Raw genomic sequence first — 18491 nt, 5'->3', positions numbered from 1 at the left:
CCACTTTTGCGGCCTTCCCCTCCAGGAGGAGCAGTAGAGCAGTTTGTGACGGACTAGCCAGTGGCTAGTAGCCATGGCATTGGGACAAAGCAGGCCCATGGCTGCCTTTGTGGCTGGGTTTTTCCATTCTCGTTCTCACTTCCTTGTTTCCAAGCGTTGCATAACTTAATCCCTCCAGCAGGTCCAGGCAGCTGGCCGGATTAAAGGGGCTCTACTTTGAAGCTTCCTGCTCTAGGTTTCAAACACAGTTCAGCTCTAGGAGCAGCAGCCCAAGTAACAAGGAATTTTATCTAGTCAAGTCTGGCTGTAAACCATCAGCCATTTGCTTTAGGCTTGAACACCTAAGGTTCAGCGTAATGTGAATGAATTTATGAAGTTGCCTTATATGGAGTCTGGCCATTGGTCAATCTAGCTCAGTACTGCCTGCTCTGACTGGCAGCAGCTCTCCGAAGATCTCAGGCAGGGATCTCTCCCAGCCCTACCTGGATATGCTGTTGGGGATTTAACCTGGGACCTTCTGCATGCAAAGCTATAGCTATTGAAGGTGAGAAAGCAGTGCATAAAACGAGAGAAATTAAATGAGAGTGATTAGCCATAAATGGAACGTTTACATTCATTTGGTATACTACACACAGCCTAAACATTTGCAGGTTTACAGGGAAGAAAATCCCACAAGGTTCAATAGAATTTACTGCTAAGTAGGCATGCACAGGTTTGCAATCTTGGAGTACCCACTGGTGAGGAATGCTGTCTGATCCAGTGGGTTACCTCTTAAGATTCTTTGTATGCTGGTCACTTGCAGAAATCTGAGAAATTGGGAGGAAATAACTTTAAAGATGGCACCTTTCAGAGGAAGAGGTGAGACCGCAAAAGCAGCATGGCTAGGACCAGCTGCTCACTGCTTCTTCCCCATCAACAACGATTCCACCTGGTAATGTGACCAGGGCTGTCCTTAGAGAACCTGGACGGAGGGCAGCGCCCAGGGCAAATCAGCCAGTATGGGGTCCCCTTCCAGCTAATTCTATTGGGAGTTAAAAGAGCTTGGTGTTTGCCCTGCCCTAAGGACAGCCCTGAACATGACGAAAGTGTTGGTACCTGAATCTGCTCATTTTCCTCTTCTCTCCCCATTCCTTATTTCTTTTGTATCAGATCTCTTAGATTGTAAGCCACTATTTTAAACTGGCAAAAAGTTGGTTACAGAAGAAACAAATGAATACACATACACCTCCGACGCAAGGGCAATAGGGGAGAAGAGGGCACACAGAATCGGTTCCTGCTAACGCACTGGTGTTATCTCTTTATTGTTTTTCACCTCGTTCACTTACAGTTCAGTGGTGCAAGGTTACCATACACAGAGTTAGATAATAGTATCTGCATTGCACACCTAAAGGCTATACAGCAAATGGATCAGAATTAGTACAAATACATGAACAGTATTTACATTTTGTATACCCAAGCTCCAAACATCAGATATATTTACAAAATAAAACATGGAGAGGAGGGGAGGGAATAAAGACTAACTACTCAGAAATTAATACATGTGCAGTGTCATGAATGTATTCCTTTCACCAGGGTGAAATCAATTTGAGAAGAATCAAAAAGATTTATTCTAGGAGGCCACCTATGACATGCACAGTGAGGGGCAGAGGCGTGTCAAACAAGAGATTTTCAATAAACGAACCGATTCTAGCCCTCTGGGATGAGGATGTTGCAGTGCCAGTATTGAAAGCAGAGGAAAAATTCCCATGACTCGACATTCACAAATGGCCTCTGGCGACAAATTCCTTAACGGAATGCCAACACAATTACTGGACCCCTTTGGGAGGCTGCGATTCTGATGGCCTTCTGAATCCAAAGCTATGCAATGAAATCTCAATTTCTGTTCCCAAATGGTCAGTGTTATCTGTTTGAACGAGGAAGCACAAAACTGGATACATTCCTGCAACATAAGCACGGATGGGACCATAGACCAGAAAGGGCAGAGTGGAAGTTTGCCACAGTCGCGAGAGAGGCAACATCCACAGGGTGAAATCCTGTTCGAGATACATTCAACAAACCTCAGAGCAGCAAAATTAGTTTTCTTCCTGTTCTTTGCAGCAGCAGGTTAACAAAAAAAACAACACCGAAATAGCCGGCAGAATAACAAAATCCAGTCAGCTGTTAATGCTGGGGAGACCGTACCACTGGTGCATAGGCAGTAATAATCAATTGCGGCATGTGCCCAGAGGCAAGACAGCCCAACGGCCATCCTGCTTTAGTGTGCAATAAAACCTACAGATGCATAAATACACATTACTTTATAAAACAATATTAAATATTCCCTGTAAATTATTAGATAATAAAGCAGCAGAAATGGAAGTCTTTGCTTTGAAACATCTCAAGGGATTTGTGGAAGGGGCGTCTGGACGAACCTTCCCACTGGTTCGGAAATACCCCCTCCCCACCTTTTCCCCTTGGAGCATCCTGGAATGGGACACTGACCAGAAGAACTAAAGTGCATTGCTTCAAAAGAAAACAGAAATTATCCCACATAAAATAAAAACAGATTCAAAAGGCTCTGCTCAAAAAGAAATGGCATGGATGTTTGACATGATCAACATTACTCTAAATGTTTTAAAGTTCCTGAACTGAGAAAATGGAAGATCCCACCCATGCAGTGCAACTTCAATCTCACAGCCTCCTTGGAGGTCAAGCCCCATGCTCAGTGGGTTGGCTGGCCCATGGCATGGCGCAGAGACCCCAGATGGGGGGGGGGGGGCTCCTGAGAGCTGACTGACTCTAGGACAGCGACAACCATTATCAACTGAGTTATGGCACCTCTTCAGGTGGGTTTCCAACTTCAGATTGCAGATCCAAATTCAGATTTCCTAAATGGTGGTGTTTTTTCCAGAATGTCTGGAGTCAATGGAGATGGGGCTTATAAATAGATATATTTCTATTTGGTTGGTGGGGCAAACAAAGAGGAAGTACTGGACCCATACTGGCGACCATTTCCCAATAGGCAGAGAAATGCTGGCGGCCCAAACCAGAGACTGGTTGGGAATAAGATATACATTGTGTGTCCCTTTCTAATTGTTTCCAAAGCAGATTAAAGGTTTACCGCTGAAAGAGCAAAGGACATAAGATGCATATAAGTCGCTCCATGTTGACCTGACACAACTGATCGTCACATAATGCAGTGCCGTAATGCCCAGCTCTGGGTAGACTATGATCCACCTGGTCCCTACGCTTAAGTAACAAGAACTCCTTAATGATTATACGTAACTCTTGTATTTATAGCCCACTCAAGACGGTGATCTTTCCAGAGCAAAGACTTTGCAGACTAATTTTGTTCCAAGTTTAAAAACAAACATACATTTTTTTAAAGTTATCTTAGTGTGCACATAAAACCACCACAAAATCTCATCCAGGGTTCTCTTGCTCCAAACAGATCCCTGCTTTGGTTATCACAAAGGCGGCAGCAACAGTAACTTGGGACTCCATACAAGTTCACAAAAATCACTGCAAAATAGCTCCTGAACCAGCAGTCTTGCTTTGCACAGGCATCCACATTGGCAGTGCATAGTGTGGCCATTGTGTGACGAAAGAAACAGTATCACTGTGCTGAAATGTATGCAATTAGACACCATACTATAAAGAAAGAAAGAAAAGACCCTTCCCGCATCATGATTGGGGCCCCCAAACATCGTTTTTCTTTTTCCCCAACAGAGGAGGCGGAGAAGACCGACAGAGGAAAAAAGGGAGGGGAGATATTTACAGTCCGAATGAATTTTATATTAAAAAAAGCAATGGGCAACATTCAAGGCAACCCTTTGGTCTTCCTGACTGTGCTACTGCAAATCCACTGATGTAACGCGGTGGAACCAAAACGCCATTTCCCCAAACGAAGCAAGGTGCTCCAGGGATGAAATGTCCCTCCAGAGTTTCTAGGAAGTGAATCTCTATTAGGCATTGATGAGTACTGTGAGTGAGGGCTCCCCTCCCTGAGCGTAACGGAGGGAACAGATTCAGTCTTCTCTGGACCTGCAAACCCAAGCCTGAAACAGCGACGACTGGCCGTCCTGTTCATCCACAGAGGATGAACCACAGAGGAAAGCCGCTTTGGAAGTGGGGGGCAGAGGGCAAAGATGGAAAAGCTAGAAAGTGGATTCACCTCACAAATGCGAGAAACCATCTCTGGCAGGGAGGTTCTGAGAAGCGTGAATGGGGCAGAATTCTCACCACCAGCACATGGAGGAGACATGTACTAGCTTAGATGCAGATGAGAGCTCATGTGATGAAGGGTTCCCCTGGACAAAATAATTCACTGTACACCAGACATTGGCATGCCAGGGAGAAAGGCCCACACTTTCTAGTTTTCTATGTGCAAAGATCTTTTTTCGTACAGAGGAGGGTTTGTTAATGTTAAGGCCCCCCAGCTTGCAGTCTGAAGTGGTACAGTCCAGACACCAGTTTATCATCTCATTTGGTGTAAATGAGACCCAAGAGACACCAGGAACAGGAGCATTCTAGGGAGACCTAGAACCCAGTGGGCAAGATGGCTGGCAGCCTAGCAAACCAGACACAACATCTGGGTGAGGCTGGCTTCTATTTACGTGGGCATGAAGCCACGGTTGTCCTTATGAGAGGATTTCCAAAATGCTTGTAATCAGAGGTGAAGAGGCCACAAGAGTTTTGAAAGGGGCATTTACTGCTAAAGAAAGATATAAATCCCTCCTCTACTCCAATACACAAAGGATTGGAAAAAGGAGAGCTGTAAGCACCAGGTTTCTCTAGTTCAGATTAAACACCATTTTACACTGTGAAAAGGAGCAACTGTGTGGGTAGCTCCTTCTGCCTCAAACACCCCAAAAGTCCCTGGGTCCACAAACAGCTGACATTGGTTTAGCTTTAAAGCTAAAACAAAGTGGGTATTTAAAAAAAAACTTGAAAAGGAGCTAGTATAACAAGACCTATCAGCCATGAGGAAGGTGGTAGGCAGAGAGTGGCCTCCCCGTGTGGGTTGAGCCCTGCATAGGATCCTGGGAGACTGTTCCGTGGGACATGATCCTGGCCAACTCCTACAGCAGGAAATGAGCACCTTGAATCGCCTATGGAGCGACTCTTCTCTCCCTGCTCCCAAAGCAGCCGTAATGTAAAAGCTCAAGGATCTCTCCACGCCATCCTCTGCAGAGCTCAAACTGACGGGGTGTGTGTGTCGTGGCGTAGGGATCATTTTGGGAGAACTGCTACCTAGCTATTTACTGAGGTTTGGGCTCCAGTCCTTTCCCCATCACCTGTGCCCTGCTTGGTGTCAGAAACGGACTCTGCTCACAGGTGCAATTGTACTGTCGAGCCCCACACAAGCCCAGATCCAAAACCACACGTCGTGTGGGGAGAAATCCAGCCTATTCCCGCGGATGTCTTTTTGCGACTGTCTTGGGGATGCGCGGCGGAACTTGTCTGAGCATATATCCAATGCAGAAGGGACCTTGCGACCAACACTGGCGGTGAGGAGCAGCAAAAGCAGCACAGGGCAGACCGCGGCATCTATCGTGCACTAGAGCCCTCCACAAGCACTCGCTCTAGTGGATGGCCAACCCATGGCTCTTGCGGCGTCTCCAGCCACAGGGCTGGAGAGGTGGCCCTGGGAGTCTATCAGCAGGTAGCAACACACAGTATCAACGTATGCGCAAAGAAAATTGTGCAAATTCAGTCGGCTTCAGCAGAAGTCGGACTCACGCGTCTTGGCTGCACTCCGTTAAGAGCAGCAAGAGGGTTACTGCCCGGTCGCCCAAGTCGAGAGAGAAACCAAAAAGGATTCCAGACAGAGACAACACACCACAAGGAGCAGTACAGACAAAGTCAAGTGGGATGAGAAACGGAGCGCCCAGAGCACAGAAATTAAAACTTCCCTTCGGTTTTAAAAAGTCGTGCATATAAATTGAACCCACCCCCACCCCTTTTTCCCCCCTTTCAATGTTTGTTTCTTCTGTTTGGCCACATGCTACTAATAGTATTTTCAGCACAGGTGAAAGTAAAAATTAAACAAAGAGCGCGGGGGGGGGGTAGAGGCTGGGGAAGTGCGGAAGGGGGCGGGGGTGGGGGGTCTGGGGCAAGGTGAGGGAAGTTAAGCCACAGGGTTACAGACAAGGAGAGAGAAGTTCAAGAATCACAGAGAGATGGGAGGTAACGCTTTATCTATCAGAAGGCGTGTTGGGGCGGGGTGGGAACTGGACAAGAACCCCTCAGTACTTCAGCTGGCCTGAACGTCTCCGGGCGAGTTTGGACCTGCACGAGAGGAGGGAAGTCAGTGAGACACAAGCACCTTCGACACCTATCACCTCCCTCTTTCCTGCCAGCTAGCCTCCTTACTTCTCCGCACCTTTCCCCATTTCCTCCATTTTCTTTGCTGATGGGGGCTACGCAGATCTCGAAAGGCACACGCTGGAACAAGGCCAGCAACACACACCACAGGAGAGGGGAGCTGGTCTGGTGGTCGCAAGCATGACTTGTCCCCTAGCTAAGTAGGGTCCGCCCTGGTTGCATATGAAAGGGAGACTTGATGTGTGAGCACGGCAAGATATTCCCTCAGGGGATAGAGCCAGTCAGGAAGAGCATCAAGGTTCCATGTTCCCTCCCTGGCAGCATCTCCAAGATAGGACTGAGAGAGATTCCTGCCTGCAACCTTGGAGAAGCCGCTGCCAGTCTGTGAAGACAATCCTGAGCTAGATAGACCAATGGTCTGACTCAGTTTATGGCAGCTTCCTATGTTCCTAACCACAAGGCCCATGCTTGCTGGCATCTCCAATCTGACCAAGACACGCCGGTGAGATCCAACTGTGACTTGGGCCCTCCAAAGATAACCTCCAGCTTTCCCAATCTGTAAAGCACAGAAGGGCTCGGGGGTGTATTGGAGCTCGGTTGGTCTCCAAAAAAGCCAGTGTGTTGGAAAGGCATCAGCTGCTGCCAGGAACTTCAGTCCTAATGGCCTGTGAAATGGGCATCGTGCTGAACATGATGCAGTTGAGGCAGCACAGGCACCAGTGGGGTTTTGCTAACTCTGAGCGTGCTCATTTCCTCTTCCCGGCTGGACACAGAGCAAAGGGCCTTCCCGATGTGGTTCCTTGCTTTCCAGAACTCCGGCAACCATTTCCTGGCAGCCATTTCCCCTCTCCTCCCTCGCCCTGCTGCACCTGCCACTCCCCACTCTTCTGCCACATTCCTCCCCTGCTTTCTAGCATCCACTTCACTTTGAAATCCAGACTGTGACTGTGGCCATAACACACAAGCGACTCGTTTAACGCGACTGGCTTTGCCCAAGCCTGTTCTGTCTGCCCAGCTGTAGCACTGCCTTTTCCATCGCGGCAACAGGCCCAGAGTGATCTTGCGCCCCCCCCCCCAGAAAGCTCCCCCTCTGCCTCCTTCCTGACAAGCACAATCGTCGATTTCTGAGGCCGCTTGATCCCGGCCTGCCCTTCTTACCGTATCGTGCCAGCAAGAAGTGGGTTGAAGGCATAGAGCCAGTCGTTCATGTCTTTGTCGTTGATCGCCTGGAGGAGGACGCCTCGGTGCCTCGTGCACACGGCAAAGGTGTTTGGAGTCTGGAACAACATCAGGAAGAGGCAGCTCTCAGCAACGTCCAGAAGTGATTTGCCAGTAGCGAGGCAGGTGGAGATTTCTTCCCCCACCAGCCAAGTCCCGGGAAGATGGAATCCCTCCCCCAACCCAACAGACACCCTGATGCACAAGTGATTTGTAGAGGTGACTGTACACTCGCTGCCCCATCATTCCAAGAGGATTTGGAGATCATGCCCCGTCCTCAAAGAAGTTGCAACTGACCTTCACCATGGCCTGCTGATCCTCACTGTACTCCACCTGGGCCGTGGAGAGGTTGATGATCCCCCTTTCCACCGGGTCCTTGTCGCTGTTGTAGATGAAGACGTACGGGCGACGGACCACCACGAAGTGCTTGGCCCAGGAGGGGGAAAGTGGCTCCTTGAAGTGCAGGTAGCCCTTCTTGGAGACCACCGAGCTGGAGGAAGAGCGCACAAGGAGGAAGGCGTTCAGGACAAGAACAGAGCTCCTTGGAGACAGCTCCAGGAGAGGTCCAGGTTACAGCAATGAAGCCAGAGCTCAAGGGAGGGCTAAGCGTCAAAGGCTGAACCAAAGCTAGGGTGATCTCCACACCCTGTCCCCGGAAGTGTTGTTAAAGCCACATTCAGAGGCGACGTTCCACCTTCTGAATCTGCATTTGGGACTGAAATACACCTGATGGGCAGTCCAGCAAAGAGGCAGGATCTCTGAGCTAGCCCAATGGAATTACCAATGACTGGATGTATTTGAAAAACCATTCTTATCTAGACTTAATTTCAAGAAATCCAAAGTGGTTGGGTTAGGTGGAGTTCAGGGCAAACACTCATCCATCTACCAGGTGAAGCTGCCAAACTAAGTGAGATTCTTGGTCGATCTAGCTCAGTACTGTCTAGTCCAACAGGTAGCTGAGGCCGGAGACAGAGGGAGGGCTTCCCCAGCAAGCAACCTGAGCTCGATCAAACTCGAGTTGAAACAAGGCCCTTCTTACCACTGAGCAAAGGGCCCTCTCCAACAAAGAGAGAACAGGGCCTGCCGTTGACTTCATTTGAGGTAGGAAAGAACTGGGGATACGAGAGGGGCCCCAATTACCAGGGCCTGAGACGCAGGAATCCCCTTGACAGGATGCTGGACTAGATAGGCCTTGGGCCTGATCCAGCAGGGCTCTTCTCATGTTCTTTGGGTAAATCCCCGCCTGGGAAAAGCCAAGATGAAAGAAAACCAAGGAGCCTCAACTCCAAAAGGTGACTGTTGCTTTTCACCTCTCTATAAGGTGTGCTGGATTTATCAGGCACTGTAGTTTGAACTTTGAGACTCACCCAGGCCTGATCTCCTCAATATCAGGAACAAGGTTGAGAAACTCGTTTTTGCCTGCTCTGGCCAGGTAAGAGGCTTCAACGGGTGGCATCAGCTGGAAGGGCTCCCCCTCAAGGCTAGGGCTGGAGGCGCGAGAATTTGCTTCGGGGGTCCTTTTTAAAAAAAGAAAAAGTAAACAGTCTCAGCCAGTGGCTGGCAAGGCGAAGGAACAAAGGCACTCAGTTCTTTCAAATGTCACATTGAATCAGAGTTTGTGCTAACAGAACCCAGTGCTGTCATCTAGAGGGCTGGCTGGCAGTCGGTTCAGGGTGGGGCTACGTTTCTCATGCTGAAGGGGACCTCATGCACAGCCGGTGCTCTACCACTGAGTCATGTCCACCCCCCCAACCCACCAGGGATCAACACAGCAGGGGGAAGTATGACTGGGAGGGGAAGAATGAAAGAGGCTCAGGGGCCGTTGTTGGGGCCTGCAGGCAGCCCGTGGAGGGAGAAGAATGCGGAGGGGCAGCTGCAGAGGGCGTCACCCATCCGCTCCACTCACTTCTGATCCACCGAGTTGCATCTGGAATCGGACAGCGAGGGGCAGGTGGAGGAGGGCGTGAGGGTAGCGCTGCTGAAGCTGGATACTGACGGGTCCCGCCCAATTGGGGAGATGTCCGAGAGCTGGAACAAGAACCCAAGAGGCTATCAGTCGACTGCGGTTGCAAGCAGGGCACTGTGCAGGGCCATCAAAGCGGGACCCTGAGCACCCGTTGCAGCTGGAGGAAAAAATGTCCCCTTTACCTTACAATCACTGATGCTGTTGTAGACCTGGTTGAGTTCACGGTTGAAAGTGTGAGTAAGAAGCTGCAGGCACTGAAAAGGAAAGAGAGAGAGAGACACACACACAAGATGAGGCAAAGGAGGGGAAATGGAATTGCTGATAAGAACCCATTCTCAGGGGTTCTGGGGTACAGCAGTCTTTGCTCTCAGAGATTGACTGACTCACCCCACTGGAGAAGGTGCGTGTATGTGGGCGGGGGGGGGGGACACATTTAAGTTTCTAAATCTGGGTCCTGGTGGGACCATTACTTACTACACTCTTGCAGCCCCCCAAAAAATATACAGAAACCCTGGCATGGTACAGGTTTTGCAGGAAAAAAATCCCACACATCTAAAGCATGACACGAAGAGGTCAGAGAGTCCGCTTATTCTCTTCCAGTTAGGGCTGCAATAAAGTCAGCAGGACCCATTTAAACCTGCACTCCAGTACTGCAGCAACACAGGTGAGTCACTCATAAGAACATAAAGAACAGCCCTGCTGGATCAGGCCCAAGGAGGCCCATCTAGTCCAGCCTCCTGTTCCATACAGTGGCCCACCAGATGCCTCTGAGAAGCCCACAGCAAGAGGTGGGGGTATGCCCTCTCTCCTGCTGTTCGTTGCTTGCAAATACCCTGCAAGTGGTATTTCGAGGCATCTTGCCTCTGAGGCTGAAGGGGGCCTCTAGCCTTCTGGACTCTTGCATGTCAGTAGGGTCTAGAGATGTCCCCGAGTGAGAGAGCCAGCCCAGCGCAAAAGGCAGAAGGCGACGTGATTCTGGAAGACCCAGTTTCAAATGGCTGCTCAGTCACGGAGGACACAAGGGAGCCCTGGGCAAGATCCTCAGCTTAAGTTCCCTCACAGGGTTGTTGAGGGGGTTTGATCTCAACTCCCTTGGAGAGGATGCAGACAGGACATGGGATCTCAATGGATCTGACACGGCCGTCGCTTTGTACCTTGGTGGCCAGCTCTTTCTCCCGATCCACCAGGCTCTCGATGTCTGCCGAGTCGTAGCCGCTACTTTCACTGGGTGTGACAGCACTCTCGAAGGTGGTGGACGAGATCTGCGAGGAGATGCTGGTGGAGGTGCTGAGGGTGCCACTGCTGAGGCTGGGGGAGAGCGAGTCGCTCAGGGACTTGGGGATCGTGTCTCCAAGCTTTTCCCGCAGCAGCAAGAAGTGGCGGGTCTTCTCCACCTGAGGAGCAACAGAAACAGAGGTCAAGCGGTCTTCCCTGACAAGCAATGTAACCTGCAGCTTCTTGGCTATATCCCATGGAGAAAAAGAGGAACGCCTTGCAGGAATTCCAGACGCCTCCTTTCCGATGCCTGTCTCAAACACCCACCTCGTGCAGCAGCTCCAGCTTCTCTAGCTCCCACTGGTGCTCCAGAATGAGGCTGTCCCCACGAGGCCTCCACCCTGCCAGATTCTCTTCTCCACGGACATAGGCCACAGAAGTATCCAGGACTTTCCTCCTCCTCCTTTGCATTCCTGGAAACAAAGTGGCTCCAGTTAGCAGCCGGCCCGCAAAGAAATCTGCGCCAGAGGCAACAAGGCTGGCCTGCAGTGATACCTCCCAACCACGCCTGGCTTTCCTCTGCAAGCACGGGCACGGTCAGACCCCCCGCGGCTGTTTCCAGGTTTCTCCCTTGAAACCAGCGGCCTCCACTGGTGGCTGTAGCGGGGCTGCCTCCACGGGCTCAGTTGGGAGCAGCTGCCGCTGGGCTCCCTCTGTCTCTCAAAAACTCAGCACTCGGACATGCTCACTTTCCTCCTCTCCCGAGGACTCCTTCCCTTAAATTGCAAACGGTGATTTGTGAAGGCAAACCACCCGCAGCAAAGCAAACCCCGCCACAATTTGATTTAGCAAACCTCGCCACAATTTGATTTATAGCAAACCCCACCACAATTTGATTTAAATGTGCTGGCGCAGGCGTGCAAAGTCATGGCTTCTTACCTGGGCTTCCCGTGTCAGCCATTTTGCACAGGCTTAGCTCATAGATTCCAGTTACTCGGTTGCTGTTTCCAGATAAACAGAGAAAACAAAATCACATTTTTGAGACACAAAGTAGGATTACAAATATAAAATACATAATAATCTCATATATAATATAACATAACATATCTAATATAACATAGCATATCTTTCTTGAACTAATGTTTCTGAGTAATTTGAGAACACTATCATTACAGTTGAAACAGTAATGTTATTTAGCTACTATTGCTGTAAATTGTATGATATCACTGTTGTTTCTCTGTGTGTGTCTTTCTGTGTGTCTGTGTGTGTCTATCTTTTAACTGAAGATAAAAGAACTGTCTCTAGAAATGCTCGAGTCCTTCATGAATAACTAAGCTGTGCAAAAACTAAAATGCGTCATTTCATACCATCAGGTTTTATCACGTGACAACCTGGCGGTGTTAAGTTCTCACAGACTGGGCACTGTGGTTCCAGGGGGCCTCAATGTGCAAAGACAATCTTTTATTGCTGAACATGCTTAAAGTGCTACCAGCTCTTCATTAAGGGCCACTCTCGTTCAGTTTTTTCAAGGAGAAACCCAAAGTGTCTTCCTCAGCACCGCCACATATTTTGAGATAGGCTATTTTAAGATGGTGTGGAAGAGGTCTTTGAGTTCTTCTACCCTTTTGACAATGTCTGCCAATCAAAGCAAGCGAGTTCAATAACGCTTACTTGCCTTCTTGCTATCTAAAAATGGAACACACATGAAACTTCTCCAGTGTGCTTTTGCGATGAAACTTCCCAGTGTTTTAAAATGCAGACAAATTCTCTGCATATCAGCTTTCCTTTGTGATCTGCTTCACATATAAGCCCAGGCTAAGTGCTTCTCCGTTGCTTTCACAAGGTTTGTTGAACGATTCAATAGTTCTGGATGCCACAACAGCTTTTCAATACCCAGCCCAAAGCACGCTTTGGATGTTCTTAAGAAACATTGAAAATTACCAACAGAAATACAAGGAGATCTCAGCATAATCAGCAGTCCTCTGTCTATACTTGCAATGGGCAAAACGCCAAAGACAACTTATCCAACTTACGAGTCTGGAGATTTGGAATAACCGCTGCCAAAGAGACTGCGCAAGGAGCGAGGGGGAGAGATCTTCGCGTCCCGTGAGTAGAAGACCATGCAGACGTCCTTGGTGATCACAGCTGGCTGGATGCAGTGATCAAGCTGGAAGGAAGACACAGCCATTTACACCCTCAGCTTAAAAAACGGCAAGCAGAAAGCTAGCCCACCAGGGAGGCGGCTAGGAGAGAATACTTTCCCCTGACATGCTAGCTTTCTACTTCAGGATGATGATTATTTTTAATGTCAATTGGTTTATTTTCTGTTTTACAAGTTCATGTTAGGTACAATTTTAATGGAGATTATCCTGGTATATAAAGAGCTCCCCCAAATCTGGCTGTCAGAAAAAGAAGCTTGAAACGGGGGAAAGAGGGCTCACAGACCACCTTCCTCCAGCAGGCACCAGTATTCAGAGTATGGACATACACACTGTACCCCGTTCCACATCCAAGCACAGTTGGGGGCATGCAAGAGACTCACCTCCAGGTAAGCAGAGAGGGTCATGTAGATCTTCTCTCCATAAGGGGTCACTCGGTTCAGGAGAAGGGAGTTGTGGAGGGAGCTGTCCCAAACGGCCTCAAAGCGGTAGAAAGTCCTGCGGGGGGGAAAGAAATTCAGCCAGGGCCAAGCCCCCTAACAGCAGCCCCATAGCAGGCTGCTGCCAAAGCACTGTTTCCAGAACCCTGTACGGCAGAACCAGAACCAACTTGTGGGGTAAACAAGTTGGCTTGGAAGAGGAGAAAGATGGAGGCCTGAAGGCCCTGCTCAGTGGAGAGATTCTCCTGGTGTATTCTGGCTTCTACACTTCATTGCCAGACACTCAAAACATGCCAGGAAATCATGACCCTCATCACAGGACCCCTTCCTCCATTATGTGGAGGGAACGGCTGCAAGAGGAAGGGGCAGTCAGGTACCACCCGCGACAGGGAGCCCTTCCTCTGTCTGGAGAGGGGCTGCCATCAGCACAGACATCACAAGACTCCAGACGGAGAGGAACCCGGAAGCCCCACTCAACCTCACCCCAGGAAGGGCACCAGAACTGAAGCGGCAAGAGAGACAGTGCTTCTCATTCATTCATGGCAATGGGAATGAGAATCCTAACTGGATCCTTCAAATTTCCTTCCACTGAGTGACAGCCCCAGATTTACTCCACACCTGTGATGGGGCAGTTGGCTATAACTGGGATGGGATTTCAGCCTTAACGTGCGTTAAAACTGGCCACAGGTTGAAATCCTGCCCCAGCTGCAGCAAGACGCCCCTTAAAGGAAGTGGGGTGATTCTGGATAGGTCTCTCTCTCTCTCTCTCTCTCTCTCTCTCTCTCTCTCTCTCACGTTGCCCCTGAAAGAGCCAATTAGGGTGGATTTCTTACCAAACTGAGTGAGAGTTGGAGTCATTTTTGCCCTGCAAGTTCCCTGAGGGAGAAGCTTGCATTTGGCGGCACTCGACTGGGTTGTGTGTCTTGGCCATTTGGGACCCACAGATGGCAGCTGGGGTCCAAACACAGCAGCACATGCAAGTTCCTCCTCCACCTCGGTTTGCCTCAGAAACCCAGAGCCTAGACCAGTTTTGGGGTCTTTTTCTTAGGTGCCATTGCAGCTGGGCTCTTGGGTTTCTGCACACGTACACTTCTCCACCCATATGCCCAACATCTTGCAAATGCATCAGCCTTCCTGCCGGGCCTTGGGATTCTCCCCCACAAAACACGACAGAAGCTTTCAGAAGAGCATCTTGAACTGAGCTATGGAGGCAAACACCTCAGTGCGCTGCCAGCACAAGCCTGCTATGTACAAGAAGCTTGAAAGACTGCAGCAGAGGAGGGGGGCGGGGAGAGAGAGAGAGAGAGAGAGAGAGAGAGAGAGAGAGAGAGAGAGAGAGAGAGAGCGAGCATGTTGCTAATGCCATCACTCTAGGAAAAGCGGCAAGGCAAGGCAAGGAAGAGAACACTCTCTGAAGGCCATCAAACTCTTCCAGGATCCCAAGGGCCAGTGGGACTGAGAGAAGCATGTTGAGGGCTCTCTCCACCCAGTCAATTCATGCGGTCGCCTACATGGCAGAATAAACGACAGCTACTATTTATATTTGGCTTTTCAACCAGAGAGTTCTCAAGGCGGTATGCACGGAAGAAGAAGAAGAAGAAGAAGAAGACGACGACGACGAAAGTTCCCTGTCCCAAAAGGGCTCACGGATTAAAAAGACAGACAAGGCAGAAACCTACAAACAGCCCGTGGTGGGACGCTGGGCTGGGGGAGGGGGGCGTGCGAATTGGACCAGTGGCTCTCTCCCTGCTGAATATAAAGAGAATCACCACTTTCCAAAGGTTCCTTTGCCCAGTTAACAGGGGATTAAAGGTTACTTTTATGGGCTCCCCAAATACCAGTGAGCGTGGATGCAGCAACAGCCGCCAACCGCTCGCTTTTGCTGATCACATTGGAAGGCACATGCTTACTCCTCTCTCTGCCCTCTAAAATGAAGCTCCAGGCTAGGGAAGATTTAAGTTCCAGCTGCAACCTCCCCTCCTGAAAGGGAACTGCTGGCTCTTTTCTCAACCGGTGCAAAAAAAGGACCCCGAAGCCCAGGCCAGACTCTCAGCAGACTCCATTTTTCAGATGGCTCAGTAGCTGCGTTGCCTCTTACAGGGATTCCCAGACCTTGTTGACCACAGCTCCCATAATCCCCAGCCACTGTGGCTGGGGATTATGGGAGTTTCGGTCAACCACTTCTGGGAATCCCCGCCACAGGGAGGATTTTAGTAGCATGCAACTGTAGCATGCAATCAGTAGTGTGCATCTGGACTGCAGAATTCAGTTCTATCCATACAGTTATGGCAAACCCTACACCTGCCTAGCTTGCAAGGAAGTCGGCAAAATGGATTAGTTATTAGTCCCCACGTTATGTCAGGAGCCCATTTGAAGTAACGTGCCTACACTAGCCATTTGTGGCCTAAAAGGAACAAGGTAAAATTCGGGAGAGCAACAACAGTGCCTCGTGGAGGAGGAAGGCGGCAAAGTTAAGTTGTTAGTGAGATGCTGCCAGAACTCGGGATTCGTTCGTGTGGTGGTGCTGAGCAAAACAGAAACCAAAAGGCCAGGCACAAGTCGCAACACAAGACAGATCTCAAAACCCCCCCACACAAATGCAAAATAAAAAAGGGAGGGGAGAAGCAACCCTCGTGAACTTCCAGCACAAGACAGGTGAATTCTGGGAAGGAGGAGCATGCCAAAAAGGAAGGAGGGAGGGAGGCAGGCCTCGGACTGGGAATCTGAGCCTCGCAAGAGATTTCAGTGCAGGTGGATCATGGGAGGTGCGGGAGTTGAAAGCTGAAGATTTCTCTCCGTCCACAGCGTTTGCCCAGAGAAATGCACCCCGTGCTCCTGAGTCAAGGCTTCTTGACTGACAGGGTGACTCCGGGATCTTGTAGGGCAGGAGTGGTCAGAAGGTACGTCAGGATCTGCCATTAAGATCTCGGGGTGGTTTGCCAGCAGCAAGGGCTCCAGAGTTCCAACGGCTTCACAGCAGCAACACCACAATACTCCCTGCACCCCCTGAATGATACTAGACGCGTTCCTGGCCTGTACCAACTCAGACCTGCCCCTGCAGGCCATCCCAGTGCATGGCTCAAGGGTAGCTGGCTCCAACACCCGGCCACCACTTTGTTCCTGGCTCTGCCCCCGTGAGCCTCTGTTTCACACCTGGCTCTGGCTGGCGGATCTCAGGATTCCAGGAGGAAACACAGGGACAGAGGAAGCTGCCTTCTACGGAGTCAGACCCTTGGTCCGTCTCACTCAGGACTGTCTACACTGACTTCACTGTATCTCTGTAAAACTATGCTGTTGCTATATTGCCGTATGGGTATGACACCGTGTCCCTTTCTTCAGGCTTCTGTACTGGCCAGAGACTATAATAAAGTCTGTCCGTCTGTCTATCTAACTACACTGACTGGCAACAGCTCTCCAAGGTTTCAAGCAGCCCTACCTGGAGATGCTGCCAGGGAATGAACCTGGGACCTTCTGCAGGCAAAGAGCTCTACGCCGAGTTACGGGATCCACCCCCTCAGGGGAATATCCTACAGTGCTCACTTGTTTTCTCCCATCCAAATGCAATTCCTACTCGCTACCACAAGACCTCAAAGTAGATCCTACTTGTCATACAGAGGACAACTTGTGGTACCTTCAGACCATCATCTAGGCTGATTCTCGTGCCTTAGTTCTGTGGGAGTACATTTCGCCCACACTGACTTCTGAGCCATGGCTGGCTGGCACTGGAGAAAGGGAGGGTCAAGGGCAGCGTTTCCTGTTCCAGGGATTCCCAGAGGTGGTTGACCACAACCCCCACCATCCCCAGCCACAGACCACTGCAACTGGGGATTCTGGGATTCTGTAGTCAACAACCTCTAGGAATCCCTGGGGTTAGATGTTATTAGTCTATTACAGGGCTGCTCAACTTCATCCTGCCGGCAGCTGTTGGCCTACAACTCCCATAATCCCTGGCTGTTGGCCACTGTGGCTGGGGATTATGGGAGCTGTAGTCCAAAAAACAGCTGGCGGGGCCCTAAATTTAACAGGCCTGATCTGTTAGCACATTGTCATCAACAACAGCTGAGAAGCCCTCTGCTACAGGGAAGACGGATCAGCAGGACTTCTGGCAACCACATGATCCTAACTGTGCTTTGGAGTGACCAAAGCGGAATAGGAGAAAGGACAATCATTCATCAGCGGAGCAAAGCGCCTCAGTCAGGCTCCATGAATGGTCTAGAGGCAAGGGAGACACAGTACTCTATTCACACAGCAGAGCCGGGAGGCTGGCTAAGGGAAGGTCATCGGGGAAAGGGCCACAATGCCAACGACATAAAGCATTCTACTGCAGCAGAACCCTTTATGTGGAAAGGAAGCAAACTGAAAATACCTAGGCATATCCTTATCAAGGAAGAGCCTGTGAAAACATAGAAAGCTTTCGTTAGTGCAGCCCAAAGCAAGAACAGCCGAGAGGGAACAGAAATGGACAGAGAGCGAAACCAACAAGAAAGGATGACCAATGAGCAGCAACCCAAAAGACAAACTTGCACATAGCAAATGGACATTGTTTACAAAACACAACCTAGGTGCCCAACTGCTAGGCTCTTCTGCCTCCTTTGCTCCTTCTCCACCAACCAAGAGTAGGAGCTGAACCCAGGTCCCTCCAGAGACTGGGAGAACTGGTCACAACAGGCCTAACTGCAGTACTGGCCTAAAGACACCAGGGGGCAGCATCAGACTGAGTGGATTTGATCATTGTCCGTGGATTTGATCTCCTCCCTTTGCCCCGTCCAAGTGAGGAGAACAAGAAAAGCTGTATCCCGGTTACTACATAACGGAGGCCAACAGCTGGCATTTCCTTCCATCCCACGGAGTTGTGGTGAAGAATGCAATTGGCATGCAAGAAAAGAACTGCTTTCCAACCCAACCGGGCAGTACAAAATAGACACACATGAGTCTACGTTTGGAGCCATTCAAGCTAGAAATGTGAATTTTAAATCCTGAATCCTGGGTCCAATGCCACATTCCGAAATAAATGCAAACGGTTTCCTCTCTTCACCTCCTAAACCTTTCCCATACGGTGGCCTCGCACCCTGTAGGCGCACACAAGTTTTCCACAAATCCCCTGCAGTCCTCGGGCTTACACACCCACCTCCAACAAGCTGCCCATCCAAGGTTTAAATCCGTATTTGCGCCGGGCCCAAAGGTCTA

General features: G+C 50.0%; 1 protein-coding gene across 14 annotated transcripts in view; it reads right to left on the bottom strand.

Annotated features, from left to right (window-relative positions):
• Nucleotides 1–1285: 1285 nt before the first annotated feature.
• The window catches only part of KIF1B (kinesin family member 1B), a 112793-nt gene continuing 95587 nt past the window's right edge, over nt 1286–18491 (bottom strand). For all 14 annotated transcript variants that reach the window (XM_053280747.1, XM_053280750.1, XM_053280758.1 and 11 more), the window contains 11 exons: nt 13248–13362; nt 12739–12872; nt 11645–11706; nt 11033–11178; nt 10645–10884; nt 9673–9744; nt 9431–9552; nt 8892–9041; nt 7822–8014; nt 7465–7583; nt 1286–6270 (listed from right to left, as the gene is read on the bottom strand). In XM_053280747.1, the coding sequence (XP_053136722.1) occupies nt 6228–6270; nt 7465–7583; nt 7822–8014; nt 8892–9041; nt 9431–9552; nt 9673–9744; nt 10645–10884; nt 11033–11178; nt 11645–11706; nt 12739–12872; nt 13248–13362 (1396 nt within the window). In that variant the 3' untranslated portion in view covers nt 1286–6227. The remainder of the gene's footprint in view (nt 6271–7464; nt 7584–7821; nt 8015–8891; nt 9042–9430; nt 9553–9672; nt 9745–10644; nt 10885–11032; nt 11179–11644; nt 11707–12738; nt 12873–13247; nt 13363–18491) is intronic.

The sequence above is a fragment of the Hemicordylus capensis genome, chromosome 16, assembly GCF_027244095.1.
Source record: "Hemicordylus capensis ecotype Gifberg chromosome 16, rHemCap1.1.pri, whole genome shotgun sequence".
NCBI lineage: Eukaryota > Metazoa > Chordata > Lepidosauria > Squamata > Cordylidae > Hemicordylus > Hemicordylus capensis.
Note: the sequence above shows the minus strand (reverse complement) of the source record. Positions and strands in the feature narration are given on the sequence as shown.